At 37.1% G+C, this 17773-nt stretch overlaps 1 protein-coding gene across 1 annotated transcript in view; it reads right to left on the reverse strand.

Annotated features, from left to right (window-relative positions):
• Window positions 1-17773, reverse strand: part of LOC104079418 (mitogen-activated protein kinase kinase kinase 4) — a gene marked incomplete at its 5' end in the record, with an annotated part of 34057 nt that overhangs the window by 10413 nt on the left and 5871 nt on the right. Inside the window, 8 exons of the mRNA XM_009581453.1 lie at window positions 27-143; window positions 2422-2492; window positions 3174-3365; window positions 3648-3728; window positions 4875-4975; window positions 10245-10341; window positions 12589-12655; window positions 14976-15054. Coding sequence (XP_009579748.1) covers window positions 27-143; window positions 2422-2492; window positions 3174-3365; window positions 3648-3728; window positions 4875-4975; window positions 10245-10341; window positions 12589-12655; window positions 14976-15054 — 805 coding nt within the window. The remainder of the gene's footprint in view (window positions 1-26; window positions 144-2421; window positions 2493-3173; window positions 3366-3647; window positions 3729-4874; window positions 4976-10244; window positions 10342-12588; window positions 12656-14975; window positions 15055-17773) is intronic.

The raw sequence follows: 17773 nt of genomic DNA on the forward strand, positions 1-17773 counted from the left end.
AGCCCCAATAATTTATGTTTTCTTACCCTATGGAGTTCCACACCAAAATAACGAACAAGATTAGGGTGCTTGATGCCTTCAAAAATCTTCAGTTCATCGGCTGTTTCTTTGATGGTTTTGTGATCATTAGGTTGAAATCTTATCTGCAAGAAAGATTTTTCATTATTTTGCCACTACTTCAAATTACTAAGGAACAAAAAAAACAAAATAAAAAACACCCAAAAAAACCAACCCATCCTAAACCCAAACACAAATCAAGAAAACAGCTAAAAAGCTATTCTTTTTTTTTTTTTTTTTTTTTTTTTTTTAAAAACATCATACCAAAAAAAACCCCAAAATACTACCCCTTCATCCCCAAACTACACACAAAAAGCCCCAAAATACTACCCCTTCATCCCCAAACTAAGAACACCAAACTATTTTTGGAAAATTGCATACAAATATGATGATTTATAAACTTTATAAAAGCAAAATGCTGCTACTTAAATGTATAAATACACACGTGTGCACATTTATCTCTCTTCCGAGCTTGCCATCTAGCTTAAAAGTGGTAGATAGACACAGTACAAGAGAATCTGAAAGTAACATCAGTGAGAGCTATCATTCAAGAAAGACTAGTTGCCAGGTACTTCATTAACGGAGATTCTAAGGGATTTCTTTGAGAATGAAGCAGCTGCAAGGAAAAGGTGTGGCACGAACAAATACAATCATAGGTTTTGATGAAAGAAACAGCTTTTCATTAGTTCTCCTACAACATGCCGTCATGGATTTTTCATGGAGGAAAAAATTATCAAGTCTTCTGAAAAACTGATTTAAAGTTCCTATTCACACAAAGAAAAGTAAAATGCATAGCAAGTTATGGAAGATGCTACTTTTACCATACTGGTAGAAAGCAGAAACTTCATTAATTGAGTACAGGACAACTGCTAGAGAAATAAATGCACATATTTTACCTTTGGTTGCTAGGATGTTATGGTTGATTTGTTCTGTGTAACAACTGCAGGATACAGTTTGTACTCAAACAGCAGTAAAATTAAATACATGGAGATTACAAAAAGGTGACAAATAACATTCAAGTATATTACGTATTTCCTAACACTTCAAAGTGCAATACTATGTATTTGTAGTAAAGCTTGTCCACTATAATTTGTAGAGATTTTAACGACACTGTGATTAAGACAGTAAAGTCTGAAGAAGTCTTCGGGGGCAGGGGGAATGCAATGTTTTTAATCAGTTTAAAAATAAGTAAGTAAATCTTCTCCCAAGCTACTCTTAAGGAAATCCAGAAAAGTCTTTTATTTGGAAGTTGCAAACAGTTTGCATTTAAGCTCACAGTGGGGAGGCGGGGAATGTTTCTTGGTGAAATAATTCTGTAAGTTAAAAATATTACAGGAAAAGGCAGCACACTGTATATTTAGCCTACTAGTGAAATGTCTGTCAAACAAGGTCCATTTAACTTATTTGAACTTCTGCTATAGAGCACACACATGCTAATCTGTAAAAAGCACCTGCATCTAGAAAGCAACTTTGAATTCCAGAAATAGTGTGTGCTACTGATGGGGAGGAAAAAATGTTATTTCATCAGGAGGAAAAAAAACCCAAACAAAACAACAACAAAATTTCAAGTGTTGGGAAGTTAAGCACAAGCCCAGTGCTTCCACACCTTTGAGATCAGATACATATCGTGTGTGTGGAAGAACTGGCTCATAAAATGTAGCTGCTCTAGCATCAAATGGCTGGCATGGTAACTGATGAACATGAACAGCTGATGCTCGCAGTTGTCTGAAGATGTAGAAATGCAATAAAACTAAACAATACAAATATTTTAATAAACAAGGTGCTGTAACTACACAGCTTTACTTACTTCTATACTGAAAATTAAATTTTTCTGTACCCACCAGGTTAGTCAACAGTTTTGTGACTCAGCCTAGCTCACTTAAACTACAGGAGAAGCTGAAAAACATTTGATGTGACACTTCCTATCTTTCGCTCTAAGGAATGAAGAAAAAAGGAATAAATTGTGAGATGAAATACTGCGAAGTAAAATATAAGTTTGTGTACAGTCTTCACTAATCAGAAAACTCTTTCCAAATTAATTTGAGATCTCTTAATGGGAGTTCATACATATTAAGCAAACATTCATTAAGTTCACGACATCCCTATGAGATTAGTAAAAAAACATTATCCATTTTACATACATTTAGATTGAAAGTTGTAAACTGAAAAGAAAAAGCTTAAGCAACTTAAGGAGGAACAAGTGATAATAGCAGATGTGGCTACATGAAGAAACAATCTGTCTTCCCATCCTTTCCCAGTTAGCTAACAACGGTGTTCAGAAATCCTTAACGCCTGCTAAGTCATGCACATTTGGTTTGGAAAAAAAACAAGGGCAGCAGTGATTCTTGTATACAGAGTACTCACTTCCTTCATAGCCATCAGCTCTCCAGTGTCAACACTGATACAGGTATAGACCTTCCCATACTGGCCTTCACCTGCAGAATTGAAGTAAAAATAATTACACTACATTCAATAAACAACATGTACATCAACTGCAATAAGAAAACATCTCTGAAAACTGAGCTTGCCAAGGTTATTTACCTTTATTTTCATTTAAAATTTCAAGCAGCTTTTAAACCTGTAACACCTAATACTACATTCATAGTCCTGAATTCAAGCTGATTGAAAGTAAAAACATTACATTAACAGGCTGACCTGAAAGAAAACTTCTCATGAATATGCGGATTTTCCCCACAAATCCCAAACCAGAAAGGAAACAATGATCATATAGGGGAAACAACAACAATATTGGTAATTTAAACAGAGCACAAATTTTGTGCTCATTTCCATTCATATTTCTGTTTTTTTCAAAAGCAGAACTCAAAGGTTTTAAAAGGTTAAACCATGCAGGAATCACAGGATCATACCTAAGTAATTGTCCTAACAAAATCCTTCCCCTCCTTTGTTTCTTGTTATTTGACCAGTGAAAACTTCATTCAAGTTCTACATAAAGGAAATCCTAGGTGCAACAGTATTTTGTATTTTAGCGTTCTGATTTCACTAAAGCTGATACTACCTACGTGGAGACCCAAGATTTCAAAATATAGTCTTAGATTTCCTTCAAAAATATTAAGCTTGGTATTTGAGCTTGATAAATGAAGATACAAAGAACGTACCAATTTTGTTTCCTCTCTGCCACTTGAAAGTCACTTTTCTCAAACCTACATGCATGACATTATCATAAGATTTCGGTGTGTCACAGACTTGGCCAATGATGTTCTTCCTCCTCATCTCTCTGTATCTCCTTTCTTCAAACAACTGAACAGACTTTTGAACAGCTTCAATCGGTGCTTGCTTGGAAGCAGTGTCTAAAAAGAGTGATGAACAATTTCCTTGACTGAGAAATATTCGCTGTGTTTATATTTTGTTACCTTTTGATATCACATGAAGTGACCTGAGTTAGAAGACAACTATTTTGTGAGTCTAATTTAAGATGTAGGAAAAGAATAAAACATTTTAGCACTCTCTTATGAAACTATCACTTATGTACAAAGCTGTGAAAACCTCTTCATAACCAGCATTAAGTTTCAACCTTTTATTACAGCACTAGTTTAACAGACATGACATTACAGTGACTCCTAAACACCTACCTTTGGTCTGGTTGATTAAAGTTCTGAGCTCCCAACTCCGCCGGGACGAGCCACTTGAATCTCCTTTTGGATACGATGGTTCTGGAGAAATAATACTGTGAGCATAAAAGTGGCTTTATCTCATATTAAGGATTATGCCACTATATTCAGCAGAAGCTGAGATTTTACGTATCAGGACTAATACGCCCTACAAGTACATGAGGCAACCATATAGCAATGTATGCTATTGAATTAAAAAATTACTTATCTTTAGGAAACAAATTATGAAAGCTATTCTGAAATAGGATGTAATTTATACAAGAACAGAGATCTCCTTCCACAACTGAGGAAAGCACTTCAAGTCAGGGCACTCAGAATTAAATATGTAAGAAATCTGTAGGAAAACAATCTTCTAAGGTTCCTTAGAAAAAGATGTGTATTTATTCCAACCTAAGCCAGTTTCCCATTCATACAGATACATAAAAAAGGGAATAAGCATGAGGCAGACAATATTTTCAAGATCTGCTTAAAAAAAAACCAAACCAAAAAAATCTCCCACACCTCTTAGTAAAAATTTTTAAGGCTTTTTTTTTCTTCAAAATCCACTTCATTTTGCAGGATGACCACAATATCAACTCTACTTCGCTTGGGATTTTGTACTTCATTTTAATTTGCACAGAACACACTATCTTAACAATCAATGTTTCAAGGTATTTGTTGTAATAAATACTACACATACAGGGGCTGGAGAAACCTGAAGGAGGAGCCCTGATCAGGACCTCAAGTCACACACCCTGTCCCTTCTTCCAGGATTCAAGTAACAGCAAGTATTTGTAAGATGAATACTGCAGTGGTAGTGAAAGAACTGGATAGAAAACTCTTCACTGTCCTGATGGGTCCGGTTCATACCTCATTAACAGCATTTAGGAATTTACTATTGAATGGGGTATATAATTCAGCAATCATGTTACTCATTTCATTTTGAGCACTGTAACTTAGTAACACACCAGGAAATTCCTTCAGGTACAATTCAGAAACAATATGAAAGGCAAGAGAATAGTGGATATGTCTGAAAACAGAAGAACTTACTCTGACAATATAAGCCTAGAAGTTAAAAATCTAAGATTTTTGAATGGCAAAAGGTGAAAAAAATTTTTGATAAGGGTAAGAACTGGGAACAGAGAGACGTATGTTAATGACATATATCATCGGCACATCCAGGTCACAATCTGTTACTGTGACAATCACCTTCTCGCTCTTCAGTGGGACTGGAGTGACGACTAAGGGATCTGAACTGCAACTCAGCTGCTATTGAAGTCAGTCGATCATTTTCAGGGACACTGGAACCCCTGTTAAAAAGAGCCATTGTACTAATTAACTTAGCATTGCACTAAATAACTACTACTGACAATTTAACTGCAGTTTTAAAGAGAAAGAGCCTCTGAAGCCTAGGACATGAACCATGAAAGTAACATGAAAGAAAAACTGATGCTGAGAAGTAAACTGAAAACCCTTTCTATGCTATTTTTCCCCCAAATGAAGATTTTTTGTATAATTTTAGTTATGCCACTCTATGAAAAGAACTTAAGCTTCAAAAGCATAAACTACTTGAAACTGTTACTTGCCCGTAACAACACAATCCATTTTAATGACTTGTAACATACTACTAAGACAGCTGCTGCAGGATGCAGCTGGTGCCAGGTTTGGATATACAATCAGAAGTGATTCAGCTGGGCGATAATGTGAGCCACATTATCAGATGAAGGGTGGTAACTGAATTCATATGCTCCTAGTGCGCTGCAAATACAGTCATAGTCCATAGTCATTACGTCAAAACTAGTGGGAAGAGCTACAAGCCAGCTGACAGGAAGGACAGTGTTAAATGACATCAGCTTGACTGCTTGGAGGCCCTAGCTAGCTCCTCCAGACAGCACAGAGTAGAATTAGATACCTCAGAATAAGACCCAGATGAATAAGCATGCTGAACAGAAAGGGAAACAATACTGAGAGAAATGAGTCTTAAATCCTTAAATCTTCAGGGACCTTTCTCCAGCCCAAGACATCAATCAATCCACCCATGTTTTAGAGCCATAAATTCCTCATGAAAGTTTTTCTACAATAACTCCCTTTTGGTCAAGGCTTCCTTTCAATTTTTAAAGCATGTTTGGGAAGAGCTGTGATGATGCCTCCTTTAACATAATGCTTTAGAGGTATGAGCTAAATATTACTGGAAAGCGGGAACATTGTTAAATCCTTCACTGAAAGATAACAACTACAAAAAGATGAAAGACACCTGGCATCACAAAGTGCACACACCTATGAGAGGACTTTCCTACAGCCCTAAAGTTGCTTCCGAATTGTACCCAATTATTACGTAGTAACTGTAAAAAAAAAAACACTAACCCACAATTTTCACAATCTTGAGAACAGAAGCCAAAACCCAAGACACCTTCTTCCCATGCGAATGTTCTCAATATGATGTTTACTTTGCATTCCCTACTATTGCCAACTAGATCTCTCAAGTTTGAGGAGGAACTGAAACTGAACTAGTGAAAATCCTCAGTGCTCTTCAGGAAGTTGAGGTTTTAACCAGCAAGAAGGCTGAGGGTTTTCTGAAGCACATACAGAGCAACAATTCTAAATGCACAAAGAGCTTAAAGACAAGCAAAGCTAATCCACCTCTAAAATGAGGGAGTAGCTGAACCGAGGACCTGAAGTATCACAGCTTTGAATGCAGGTGTCTAAAATCCATTTCAGGCCCATCTTAGTCACCCAGATCTCTTATTGTGTGTGTCCAGAAAGATTGTGCATGTTATTTGGCAAAGAAATAGAATAAAAGAGAAGACAACTTGCTAAATTTCTGCTCCAGTCCTGGATAAATATAAAATGATGAATAATAACCCCAGCTAGCTCTGAAATTAAACATTTATAAAGGTCATTAGTATGAACATAGTGTAAATGTATAACCATCAGAAAGCTCAATGTAAACAACCAGGTATTGCTGCTTTGGATTTTACTTTCTAGTTATATTAAACTGGATATATTTTTTTTTTTTTTTAAAAAAAACTTCAATAGAACTATGGTGGCATTTGTGCATTACGCACTGCCTAATACAATTGATTTATCAAGTTCCTACATTAAAGTTCCTACATTCAACTTTTTATAGATATTTAATGCCTACAATTATGTCATAAATGTCTAAAGAGTTTCTGGAAAGTGTACAAAGTTTCTGTTTCTGTGCTACTCCAGCAGCTGGACCTCACACTTCTTGCATACAAAACCACAAAACACTTTCTTGATCCAACAGATTCCATTTCTCTTTTGGAGCACAAATAAATGAAATCCATAATTAAGACTGCAATGTGTTGAAGTTTGCAACTTTCTTTTAACTATATTTAAACCAGAAATTTGCTATAAATACATTACGTTGTAATATTTTTCCTTCCTCAATAAACAAAACCCCTAAAAAAACCCAACAGCCTCCAAAACTCTGTCTCTGCTTTAATCATTTTTTTTCTTCAAATTCTTCCTAGGTAATACAGGGGATTAAACGATGCTATTTAAAAATCGAGGCAGTGCATAAAAAAAAATCATGGGATATTTTATTAACAACCATTAGAAAAGTAAAAACTGAGAGCTCTAAGAAAAATATAAGTCTTCGAAAAACAGGCCTAGGCAATTCAACTAAAATGCTACATTCACATCAACTTTCATGTTACAATCCATGACAGTATTATGCATTTGATTGCAACTAAGAAGTAGAAATCTCATTTCTTTTCTTCCTAATGGCTATCTTCTTGAATTAGAAGAAACTGGCAAAATGCCTTCACACTTTGATCAATATTTGTGTAGGACACACATGCAGAAAACATTAAAAGAATATACCACTGTATTCAAGTGTGTCAAATTATAAACCTGACAATTGCATCGAGCAGTATAAAATCACAACAAAGCCTACAAGTATTAAAAAACTAGCCTCCTATCTCCCTCTTGAAAAATTAACTAATTTCAAAGACACGCCTTGGCTCAAAGTGCTCAAAATCACTTGTTGTGTAAAGACTAATTATCAAATAAACAAGTTCTGCATTTTCAAAATCATAAATACTAATTAACCATCACCCTGTCAGCTTATAAAGCTGCCAGAACCTCTCAGTGAAAAATTCTCTAGAATGTTACTTACTTGAAAAGGGCTTTTCAATTGCATAGTCCTGCAGACTACTGCCTACTCTGTCTTTTTCAACAGGGGGCTTAAAACAGAAGCATGAAGGATATGTAATAAATACATGTAGGTCGAATGACAAAAATTCAGGATGTATTTTCAACCAAAAAAAAGGGCCCAGACTCACAAGGGTGCAAGTCAAATCTTATCATAAAAATAAACTGAAAAGACTTGCAGGAAAGATTTTATACAAAAAGTGGCAACTTCCCTCTTAACACTTTAATGCATGCTTCTGCTGTGCATCTGGTACAAATCTACAAACCATGATGGTTTGCTGGCTAACAACTGAAAATTATTTATTAAAAAATAAATAATTCATAATCAAGTCATATCTAAGTTCACTTTGGTCACCATCAATCTGTTGTTCCTTCACTACCTGTTCTTTCTTTTCTCTACAGCTGTGTGATACAATCAGATCATGTGTGTCCATTCATACGAATCTTGAATATTAATACGAAGCTCTCTTGTACAAGAGAACTTTTGGTACTCTGCAGTAGAAATAAGAATCCAAAAAGCTATTTAGAAACACTAAGATAATATCATTGTGTGAATAGCAGGATTTTCACAGTCAGGGGTGCAGGAGGAAAAAAAAAAAAAAAAAAAGAGTAAATTTAGAGAACTTGGGAGACATGTCAATGGTCTGATTGTGGTATGGGAAGAAGGAACATCAACAGTCTGAAATATAACAGCCAAATCAGAGGCCAAAAAGCAGGAAAGATACTAACATAGGTCTGCCAAAAAATTCACTCAGGACCTCTGCAAACAGATGATACAGGGGTGGTTCCTGTTACATATCCTGATGCGGGAATGGTTTCTTTCATATTAAGTTTACTCTGCACAACCCTAAGAAGCCAAAGGTGTAGCAAGAAATAAAAAAAGCCTCCTGAAATCTTATGTGTTTAATTCTGTGTTTGCCACTATATAGTATTTCAAAACAATAACAATACCAAAACTGTTAGCCAATATAAAAAAAAAAATTCCTTGGGTTTATTTGCATCTTACAGTCATCTTAGTGCAAAGTGTTAGTTATCAATACTAATTATTTAGTAAAGTTACACCAATGAGCTGACTGGCCTATGTTAATTTCATGGAAATTTTTACTGAGCAAATTTGTAATCTACGTCAGAACCGCATGCTTTAACTACAAGTTAAATCTCAAAGCGGTCTTATCATCTCAGACGTAAGATTTTGCTCAAGTCAAACATGAACGAAGGAGCCAGTGGAAGACATGATGGACGGAAAAGCATGGTGCAAATGATCTACTAGGATGCAAGTACACAAACAGTTATATGGGTGATGTAAGTAGAATGAGGCTGCTACGTCATGGAGCGGAGCTACCTGGTATCATTTGCACTGCTGACAGGTTTGGGTTGAGCTGAGTCGCTACCAATGGGAGCGGGGCGACTGACAGCAACGCTGCAATGGTTCCGTGCATCAGAGGGGACACTCCGTGTGCTGTGGCAAGAAGAAAAACTTCAGAAACAGTTTTAAAAAAAAAAGTAAAAAATGTATGGAGTTGAAAGTTTATTTTAAAAATAAAATTTTGAAGTGTGCATAATGAGCCTGATTTTAAAGTTTTTCAAGTACATAAAGACTTTTATGTGGAATAATTCTGGGTCTCAGAAGCTTCAGGGGCTGTCAATATGTACAATAATAATAATCTTCAAAATGAAAACCTCCAAATCTTTAGAATAGTACTAGTTTCTGCCAACAGCTAAGCAACTTTCGAAAAAAAAAAGTCAAGTGTAGAGTTTGACACTGTGCTTATCTTCTTGAAAAATAAGGCCCTCTGTTTGCATAAAAATACGCATGGCAAAGTTTATTTTGAAAATTTTAAAAACTATTCTTGCGTTAATTCTCATGTCAACTCTTTCAAAGGGAAGCAAAACCATCCATTGTTTTAAGCTTCTTCACAGCAGGTTGGTAATGACACAGAAATGCCACCATATTCCCGAATGCTACATTTTTACGTCTTTTCTATGCTGAACTACAGAAAGCACTGTCACGGGCACATATGGAGACATTCAAAATGGGGAAGGAAATAAAAGTCTTGTTAATGAGCAGTTTTCACTGAATTAAAGCTTGTTACATTGAAACATTGTTTTCAGGAAAGACAAAGGGGATAAGAATGACTTCAAAGTGAGAAAGCATGCACCAATAAAATGTTGTAAATAAAAACTGTAAAATAAAGGCGGGGGGGGAGGCGGGGAGAGGGGCACACAGAGAAAAAGAAACTACATTGTCCTTCAAAACACATCGATAAAATTCGGATCACTAACATGCTAATTTTTTCTACCTGCTTTGCCCTCAACAGGAAAGAAAAGGTTTTCCACTTACTGACAGTCAGCATAGCCAAGAGAGGATAAACCAGTTTAGAACTCTGTACTAATGCTAAATACCTGAAGCCTTCAGGCGTGGGGATGATAAGATGAGGATTTGGTGGATCACTATGGCACCGAGGTACTTTTACAGGACGGGGACTGTTTCGATGAATAGCTGCAAACATAAAAAAAGTAGCACATTTATTCAGATGTCAGAAAAACTCTGTTAGGGCCATTTCAAGATACAAAATTAAAACAAATTCCTATTTTACAGAGTTAAGTGTGAACTGGCACATATTTTCTTATCCTTTAAGAAAAATCCAAGTTATCCCAATTTTAAATAAATCAATTGTATGTAATATTATTCATATTATTGTATCATGTAACTCATGTACAAAATAATGAAAATTCTCCAGAGAATTTAAAAGTAGCAATTAGAAGATGTGTACTTACTTCACTAAAACTACATCTTCATTATTTCAACTTCCCAAATTAAAGATGATTTGTTATCTTATTGCAAAATAAATATTAACAAACCAAATAATAATTAAAAAGCAAACAGCGTTATTATGTTCCTTTTGTATCAGAATTAGTTTTCTCAGACAATAATAGAAAGCAAAATGAGCTGGGGAAAAAACCAAACACGTATGACAGTTTTACCCATACTAATGCCCCCCATGACAGCCTGCCCCAAGGAAGGTGTACAAAGGGAGAGCGTCAAACCTAAATGAGCCACTGTTGTCCTCCATGTCTAGCTCATTCAGTGCCCGTAAGAGTAGTCTGCAGCGTCATCCCCTTCCCTCAATCCCTCCTTAATTAGCCAGAAAAATATTGTGGCAGTCACATTGCAAGATAGCTGATTGCCCATCAAAACATGACTCAGTACTTTCTTCCAGGCTAGGTTGATCACAGTGAGCTGAGTTTCTGCCTTGTTTGCACTTCCAGGACAAGGAAAAGATGCCAGAGCCAGGTTTTCGTTGTCCTGTTATAATTCGCAAGGACACTAGCAGAAGACCCAGAAGGCAGAACCTAACCCACTTGGGTGGACATAGGCTATTTCACAAAGCAAAAAGACAGGATAAAACACCAGGAGACTCCCAGTTATGGGAGCAGCATGAACTCAGCAGCATGAACTCAGCTTTGGGAAAAGGGGTAAAGATCACAGTGGGTTTAAGTCCCTCAACATGGCATGCAAATGGAACTAGGAATTCTTATTTTTCTCCTGATCACGAGATAGAAAGGGGTATCTGCAATATCTGCAGCCAGGATACAGTTTATGTTTAGTTATGTTTATTTCACACGTATTAAAAGTTTCAGCCTGCTATTCAAGTCTGCACCATCCATCTGTGTCACCCCCTCCCCGTGCCTCTGAGCCCAAAGCTGTCAAGCAATTTAATTTGTGTAATCTGCTGTGTCTGCAATAGCATTTATAAGAGTTTCGGTACTTTGGGATCGTCATGCTAGTGATTTACCTAAAATGGGCCTTCCTCTGAACAACAGTATCAAAAGTGAATGTACAGGTTTTACATCACAGTACAGAACTTGCCTAAAGTTTATTTTAGACTATGCTTCTTTCTAAAGGATTGGACTGACTGTCATTGTGAAAAGCTTCTCAGCTGTAAGAGTTTCTCATCAAAATTATATCAAAACTAAAACTTTCCTGAAATACTGAAAAACCTCCCCTTGCCTGAGTCAAATTACCTTCCCTTTATGTATTCTACAACCAACCATGTCCAGGAAGCGGACATCAGGAGAAAGAAAAGAAGACGACATGGTATTTTGAAAGTTAAACCAGTCAATGGACTTGGGAAGAGGAAGAAAGAAACAGTGCTGAGAAAGAGATACGTAAAAGGGAAACACACCTGAGGAACATTTTTTTCTCAAGACAAACAATGAAATATGTCGATTTCACTCTAATGCCAAAGGTATTTTTTACACTATAACAAATTTTGTGATATTGGAGAACTATTTCCCACAGCTCCGTCGTCAAGCCTCACATGTAACTCCTCTGTACCTCAATAATTATATAAAGTCTGTCAGAAGCGTAAACATCTGCAGTGCCACAATGAAATTTTGGGAGAGGGAGCTGTAACTACCTCCTTAAAGTTATAATCACTTCTTTACCCAACCTTTAAAAAAAAAATCACAATCCTTTTCCAGAAGATCTGCAAGACTTCACAGGGATTGAAGAACAAAATCAGAGGAAAGCATCCGTGAATCTTTTAAATTTCTTGAGTAAAACCACCATGTATTTACACTTTGTCAGCCAATAATGGTTTCACATCAACAATCATGAAAAGCTTAAAAATACTTTTACTGGTATTTCTAGCATTTTTAAATTACTTTACAATCAAAATTCTGTTAAATAGCAGCAAAGCTCCAGAACAAATGCCAGTAACTTCTGCCTTACCAAGGTACAAACCTGTAACAGGACTGTGAGGTTTTCCAATAACATGGCCAATGCACTCATTCATCAGAGCTTGTAAACTCTAGAAAAGACAAACAGAAAAAGTTGTGATGTTTTATGTTACAAGAGAGTTGACAGTCATATGGTAAAGCTCACAGTAATAAAATGACACTGGTTAAGTATGTAATCTGTCAAGTAAGCACACCCACATTCTATCAATTATATTAAACTTCTGGATCCACATTAGAGTTTTGACTTCGTTCATTTTTTTTTTTAAGCTAGAAGTCTTAGTCTCGTCTTGCCTTTTGACCTTGTCAAAATTATGTAACCATAAGAACTGAACAATGATATATCATAAAGAACATTTCCTACTATAAAGCTAGTGAAACTTAAAAATATCCATTGTTAACAAAATTAAAAGTCAAGCTTGCTGGAAAAAGCTGCAACAACCTCCTCTGCCCTCCCTCTCCCCATCCCAAGAAGAAATACCCAAAGAAAATGGGTGAGAGTATGACAGCCTGAATCAGAAGATTAAAGTCTGTAAAATAACAAATATGAAGCACTGCACATTAAAAGAAATCCACTTTCCTTATCGACCCATGAAGTTAGCAGAACTTTCACAAAAGCATGTTTAATAGTCAAACCACTGAACTGGGTCTCAGGCAATCTGAGCCTAATTACTGGGTGTACTATTCACTGTGTATGTAACCTTGGACAAGTTATTAAATCTTCCAATGGTTCAATTTACTTGTCAGAACACCAGGGATAAAATATGTCTTCACAATAAAGAATTAAAATTATGTTCTTAGTATAGTTGCTATGAAGGCCACTTCTATATACCAGTCATTCAGACTAGTCAAAATTTCTTCCAGAAATTCAGAAACTTAGTGAAGACCAGGAACTTGAAGCTAGATTAATCAAAAACAAAAAATTAAAAAAAAGAAAAAAGAAAAATGCGTTTAGTCTGTGATTGGCATATCTTATCAATCCAGACTGAGCTAGACTGTCAGCTTTAGATCTAGACTGTCCTTCTTCTATGACACCAGGTATTATTTAAATAAGAGATTAGGATTTCTAAGTGAAATGCTGTGACCTGTGTTATACAGGAGTCAGATTAATCAAAGTGGCTTCAAGTGATGCTCTCCAAAACTGAAAACCAATTTAAGGAAGCAAACGCAGTTAAGGTTTTGGCTTCCCCTCTTTCTCTCCCCCTTGTTCAAAGTCTGACTTCACTCCATCTTAAATAACACTGGCTCTGAATTCTCTTCTCTGTACATGTGAAACCTCTGTCATAAAAACACCCTATTTCATATCTGAAGTGCCATGATATCTTAGATAGTTATCAGTCAACAGAAACAAACTCATGCATTGCTTTTTAACTCTTCTTCAAGGTCACAAGGTTATCAATTCCACATTAGATTTTCTGAGCTTCTTTCCTCCTAGAAGCTTCCCTCTAAATACTGAAGGGATCTCTAGCAAGACAGTATCACTTAAAATACACATGTATTACTCTTCAAAATACCAGGTGTTTTAGAAACTGTGTCAAAGCAAATAAAGTTGAGGGGCTATTTCCTAAAGCTAAAGTATTAGTGTATTTCAAATACAAGCTTAACTCTGTCATTTAGGCAGACAACCCTTTCCCAACAAGACACACATGGGACTTACTTATATAACTTACATGAAAATACATGTGAAAAAAGACTAAAATATACAGTATCTGTATTCCACAAGATTAATGTGGTTGGCATTTCATAACACATCCTGAAATTAATAAAAATCAGAGGTGCTGACACTCACATTCTGCTATTTTGTAGCAACTGTGCTTTCACTTCTCTGTAGTACTGTACCAAGATCAGAGAAATAAATTCTCAGAATTTTATTTCCACAGGAAAACGGGGAAGGCAGAGCACACAAAAAAGCCAGTTTTAGTCTATTTTTTACATAGTAAAAACAAAAGAAAGATGCTTTAAAGTCTGTTTCACGTTGGCACAATTTGAAGAAATACTTTTAAAAAACTGTGATTTTGTATTCATACCCATAAATGAACTCTGGGTGCTAACTAAGCCTCAGCAGCTTATATTCCGTAATTTATTATGATAACTATAAATTGTAACTGTGCAGAAAAGGTGCTGTCAAATTTCCCAAGACAGGAAGATAGCCTCCCAAGACAGTACCAGCAACTTGTCAGCAATCTGAAAACATTAATGCCAATGGTCACAAGCGTACTCTATTCAGAATCTTACAAATTGAAGAGATATCAACATCATCAGTTATATACAACAGCAATTGTTTCAGACAGCATCTGTATTCAGACATAGCTGTATAAAAAATATCCCTGATAACATATACTGATAGCTTCACATGTATTTAGATATAAACAAGCAGAATAACTTATTCCATACCAAGAAGTCATCTTCTGGGAGAGCTGAAATAAATGCCGGCTCAATGGCTTGAAGAAAATCAAAACCTTGAGTTGCCCACCTATCTCAAAGACAAAGAAAAGACAGAAAATGAATTGCTCTTCAGCTAAAGCCATCATAAAAGTTTCAACAACATCCAAGAACAGTAAATGGCAGTTACTTATTTTTCCTCTGGCAAATATGATAAAATCTTTGTAAGGAAATGGATTAATATATAAGAGGTAATATATTTAGCTTGTATTATTTCTTGCCCAGTTATATTCGGATAAAGTCTGATTTTAGCAAGGACACTGCCAAATAAAGTGAGCAGGCTATGCATCTCAACTCTTATATGTGCTATCTTCAGGAACAGTATCATCAATTCACTCATAATATGTTGGCAACAAGCCAAACCACTATGTCTTCTGCCTAAATTCTCCTTTCTGAAACAACATCGAAAGAGTACTAATGATTTCATGACTATCTGATCAGCAGCAACTGGGCATCACTGGTTTCAGGGCCCAGATTGGTAACGCAAAACAAGTAAGTAACTTGGCTAGAGCGAGTTGTGTCTTCAGCCACCTGCTCTCCCCCCAGTGCCTCCTTTTAGACCTACTAGAATTAGCAGCTGCAACCTACAAAATGCAAGTAGAATCACAGGATATCCTGAGTTGGAAGTGACCCACGAGGATCTTCGGAGTCCAACTCCTGACTCCACACAGGGTAACCTGAAAGTTAAACCATATATCTAAGAGCATCATCCAAATGGTTCTTGAACACCAACAGGCCTGGGGCCATGACCACTTCCCTGGGGAGCTTGTTCCAGTGCTTGACCACCCTCTCAGTGAAGAACTTTTTCCTAATATCCAATCTGAACTTATCACAGGATATCCTGAGTTGGAAGTGACCCACGAGGATCTTCGGAGTCCAACTCCTGACTCCACACAGGGTAACCTGAAAGTTAAACCATATATCTAAGAGCATCATCCAAATGGTTCTTGAACACCAACAGGCCTGGGGCCATGACCACTTCCCTGGGGAGTGTGTTCCAGTGCTTGACCACCCTCTCAGTGAAGAACTTTTTCCTAATATCCAATCTGAACTTACCCTAATGCAGCTTTAAGCCATCCCCTCACGTCCTATCACCAGACACCAGAGAGATGAGATCAGCACCTCCCTCTCCGCTCCCCCTCATGAGGAAGTTGTAGACAGCAATGAGGTCAGCCCTCAGTCTCCTCTTCTCTAAGCTGAGCAAACCTAGTACTCTCAGCCATTCCTCACAAGTCTTGCCTTCTAGTCCTTTCACCATCTTCGTTGCCCTCCTTTAGACACATTGCAATATTTTTACTTCCTTCTTATATTGTGGAGCCCAAAAGTGCACACGGTACTCGAGGTGAGGCTGCACCAATGCTAAGTATGGTGGGACAATCGCTTCTTTCAACTGGTTAGCTATACTATGCCTAATGCACCCCAGGATATGGTTGGCCCTTTGCGCCACCAGGGCACATTGTTGACTCACATAGAGCTTACCATCAACCAGAACCCCGAGCTCCCTTTTTGCAGGGCTGCACTCCAACCTCTTGGCCCCCAATCTAAACATATATCCAGGATTATACCACCCCGAGTGCAAAATCTGGCATTTGTCCTTGTTAAATTTCCTAAGGTTGGTGATTGCCCAGCACTCAGAATCTATCAAGATCTCTCCTAAGGCCTCTCTACCCTCAAGGGCATCAACGGCTTCTCCTAATTTAGTATCGTTGGCAAACTTATTTAGTATGTACTCAACTCCTGTGTCCAGATCATTGATAAAAACATTGAAGAGAACTGGCCCTAAAATTGAGCCCTGCGGAACACCCTAGTGACTGGCTGCGAGCCGGATGTTACCGCATTTACTCCAACTCTTTGAGCCCAACTCTTCGAGCCCAACTCTTCAGCCAATTGTTCACCCATCGTATTGTGCACATGTCTAGCTGTATGCTGGACAATTTGTCCAGAAGGATATTGTGAGAGACAGCGTCAAAAGCTTTGCTAAAATAATAATTAAAAAAAAAAACCAAACAAAAATAACCATTATCCACTGCCTGCTCTTCGTCCACTAGGTGGGTAACCTTGTCATAAAAGGGTATTTAGTTAGTAAGGTATGGCTTGCCCTCCATGAACCCATGTTGACTTTGACCAATGACTACATTGTTTCTGAAGTGTTTTTCAGTAACTCCATAATTTTACCAGGAACTGAAGTGAGACTGATAGGCCTATAACTACCAGGGTCTTCTTTCTTGCCCTTTTTGAAAATCAGAATAACATTTGCTAGCTTCCAGTCAAGAGGAACCTCTTCAGATTCCCGAGACTGTTGATAAATAACTGAGAGAGCTCTCACAATAACATCAGCCAACTTCATTACCTTGGAATGAATTCCACCAGGCCCCATAGACTTGCACGCGTTCCATTGCAGCAGCAAATCTTGTACAAGTTGAAAGTCAACCAGGAGTTTATCACTCCTCTAGTCGTGGTCCTCTAACCCAGGGCTCCAGGGGTCCCAGGGCCCATCATTTGTGTTAAAGACAGAGGTGAAGAAGGCATTAAATGTCTCTGCTTTATCTTCGTCCCTATTTGTGAGGTGACCAATCTCATCAAGTAATGGACCAATGTCATGTTAAGTCCTCCTTTTGCTGTTAACATACTTAAAAAAGCCTCTTAAATTTTTTTGGTTTTTGGGGGAGATTTTTTGTTTCCTTTTGTTTTTTAAGATTATCACACCAAGCTAACTAGCCTATCCACACAAGGTTCAGCCTACCCACTCT

This window comes from Fulmarus glacialis, unplaced genomic scaffold (assembly GCF_000690835.1).
Source record: "Fulmarus glacialis isolate BGI_N327 unplaced genomic scaffold, ASM69083v1 scaffold5577, whole genome shotgun sequence".
NCBI lineage: Eukaryota > Metazoa > Chordata > Aves > Procellariiformes > Procellariidae > Fulmarus > Fulmarus glacialis.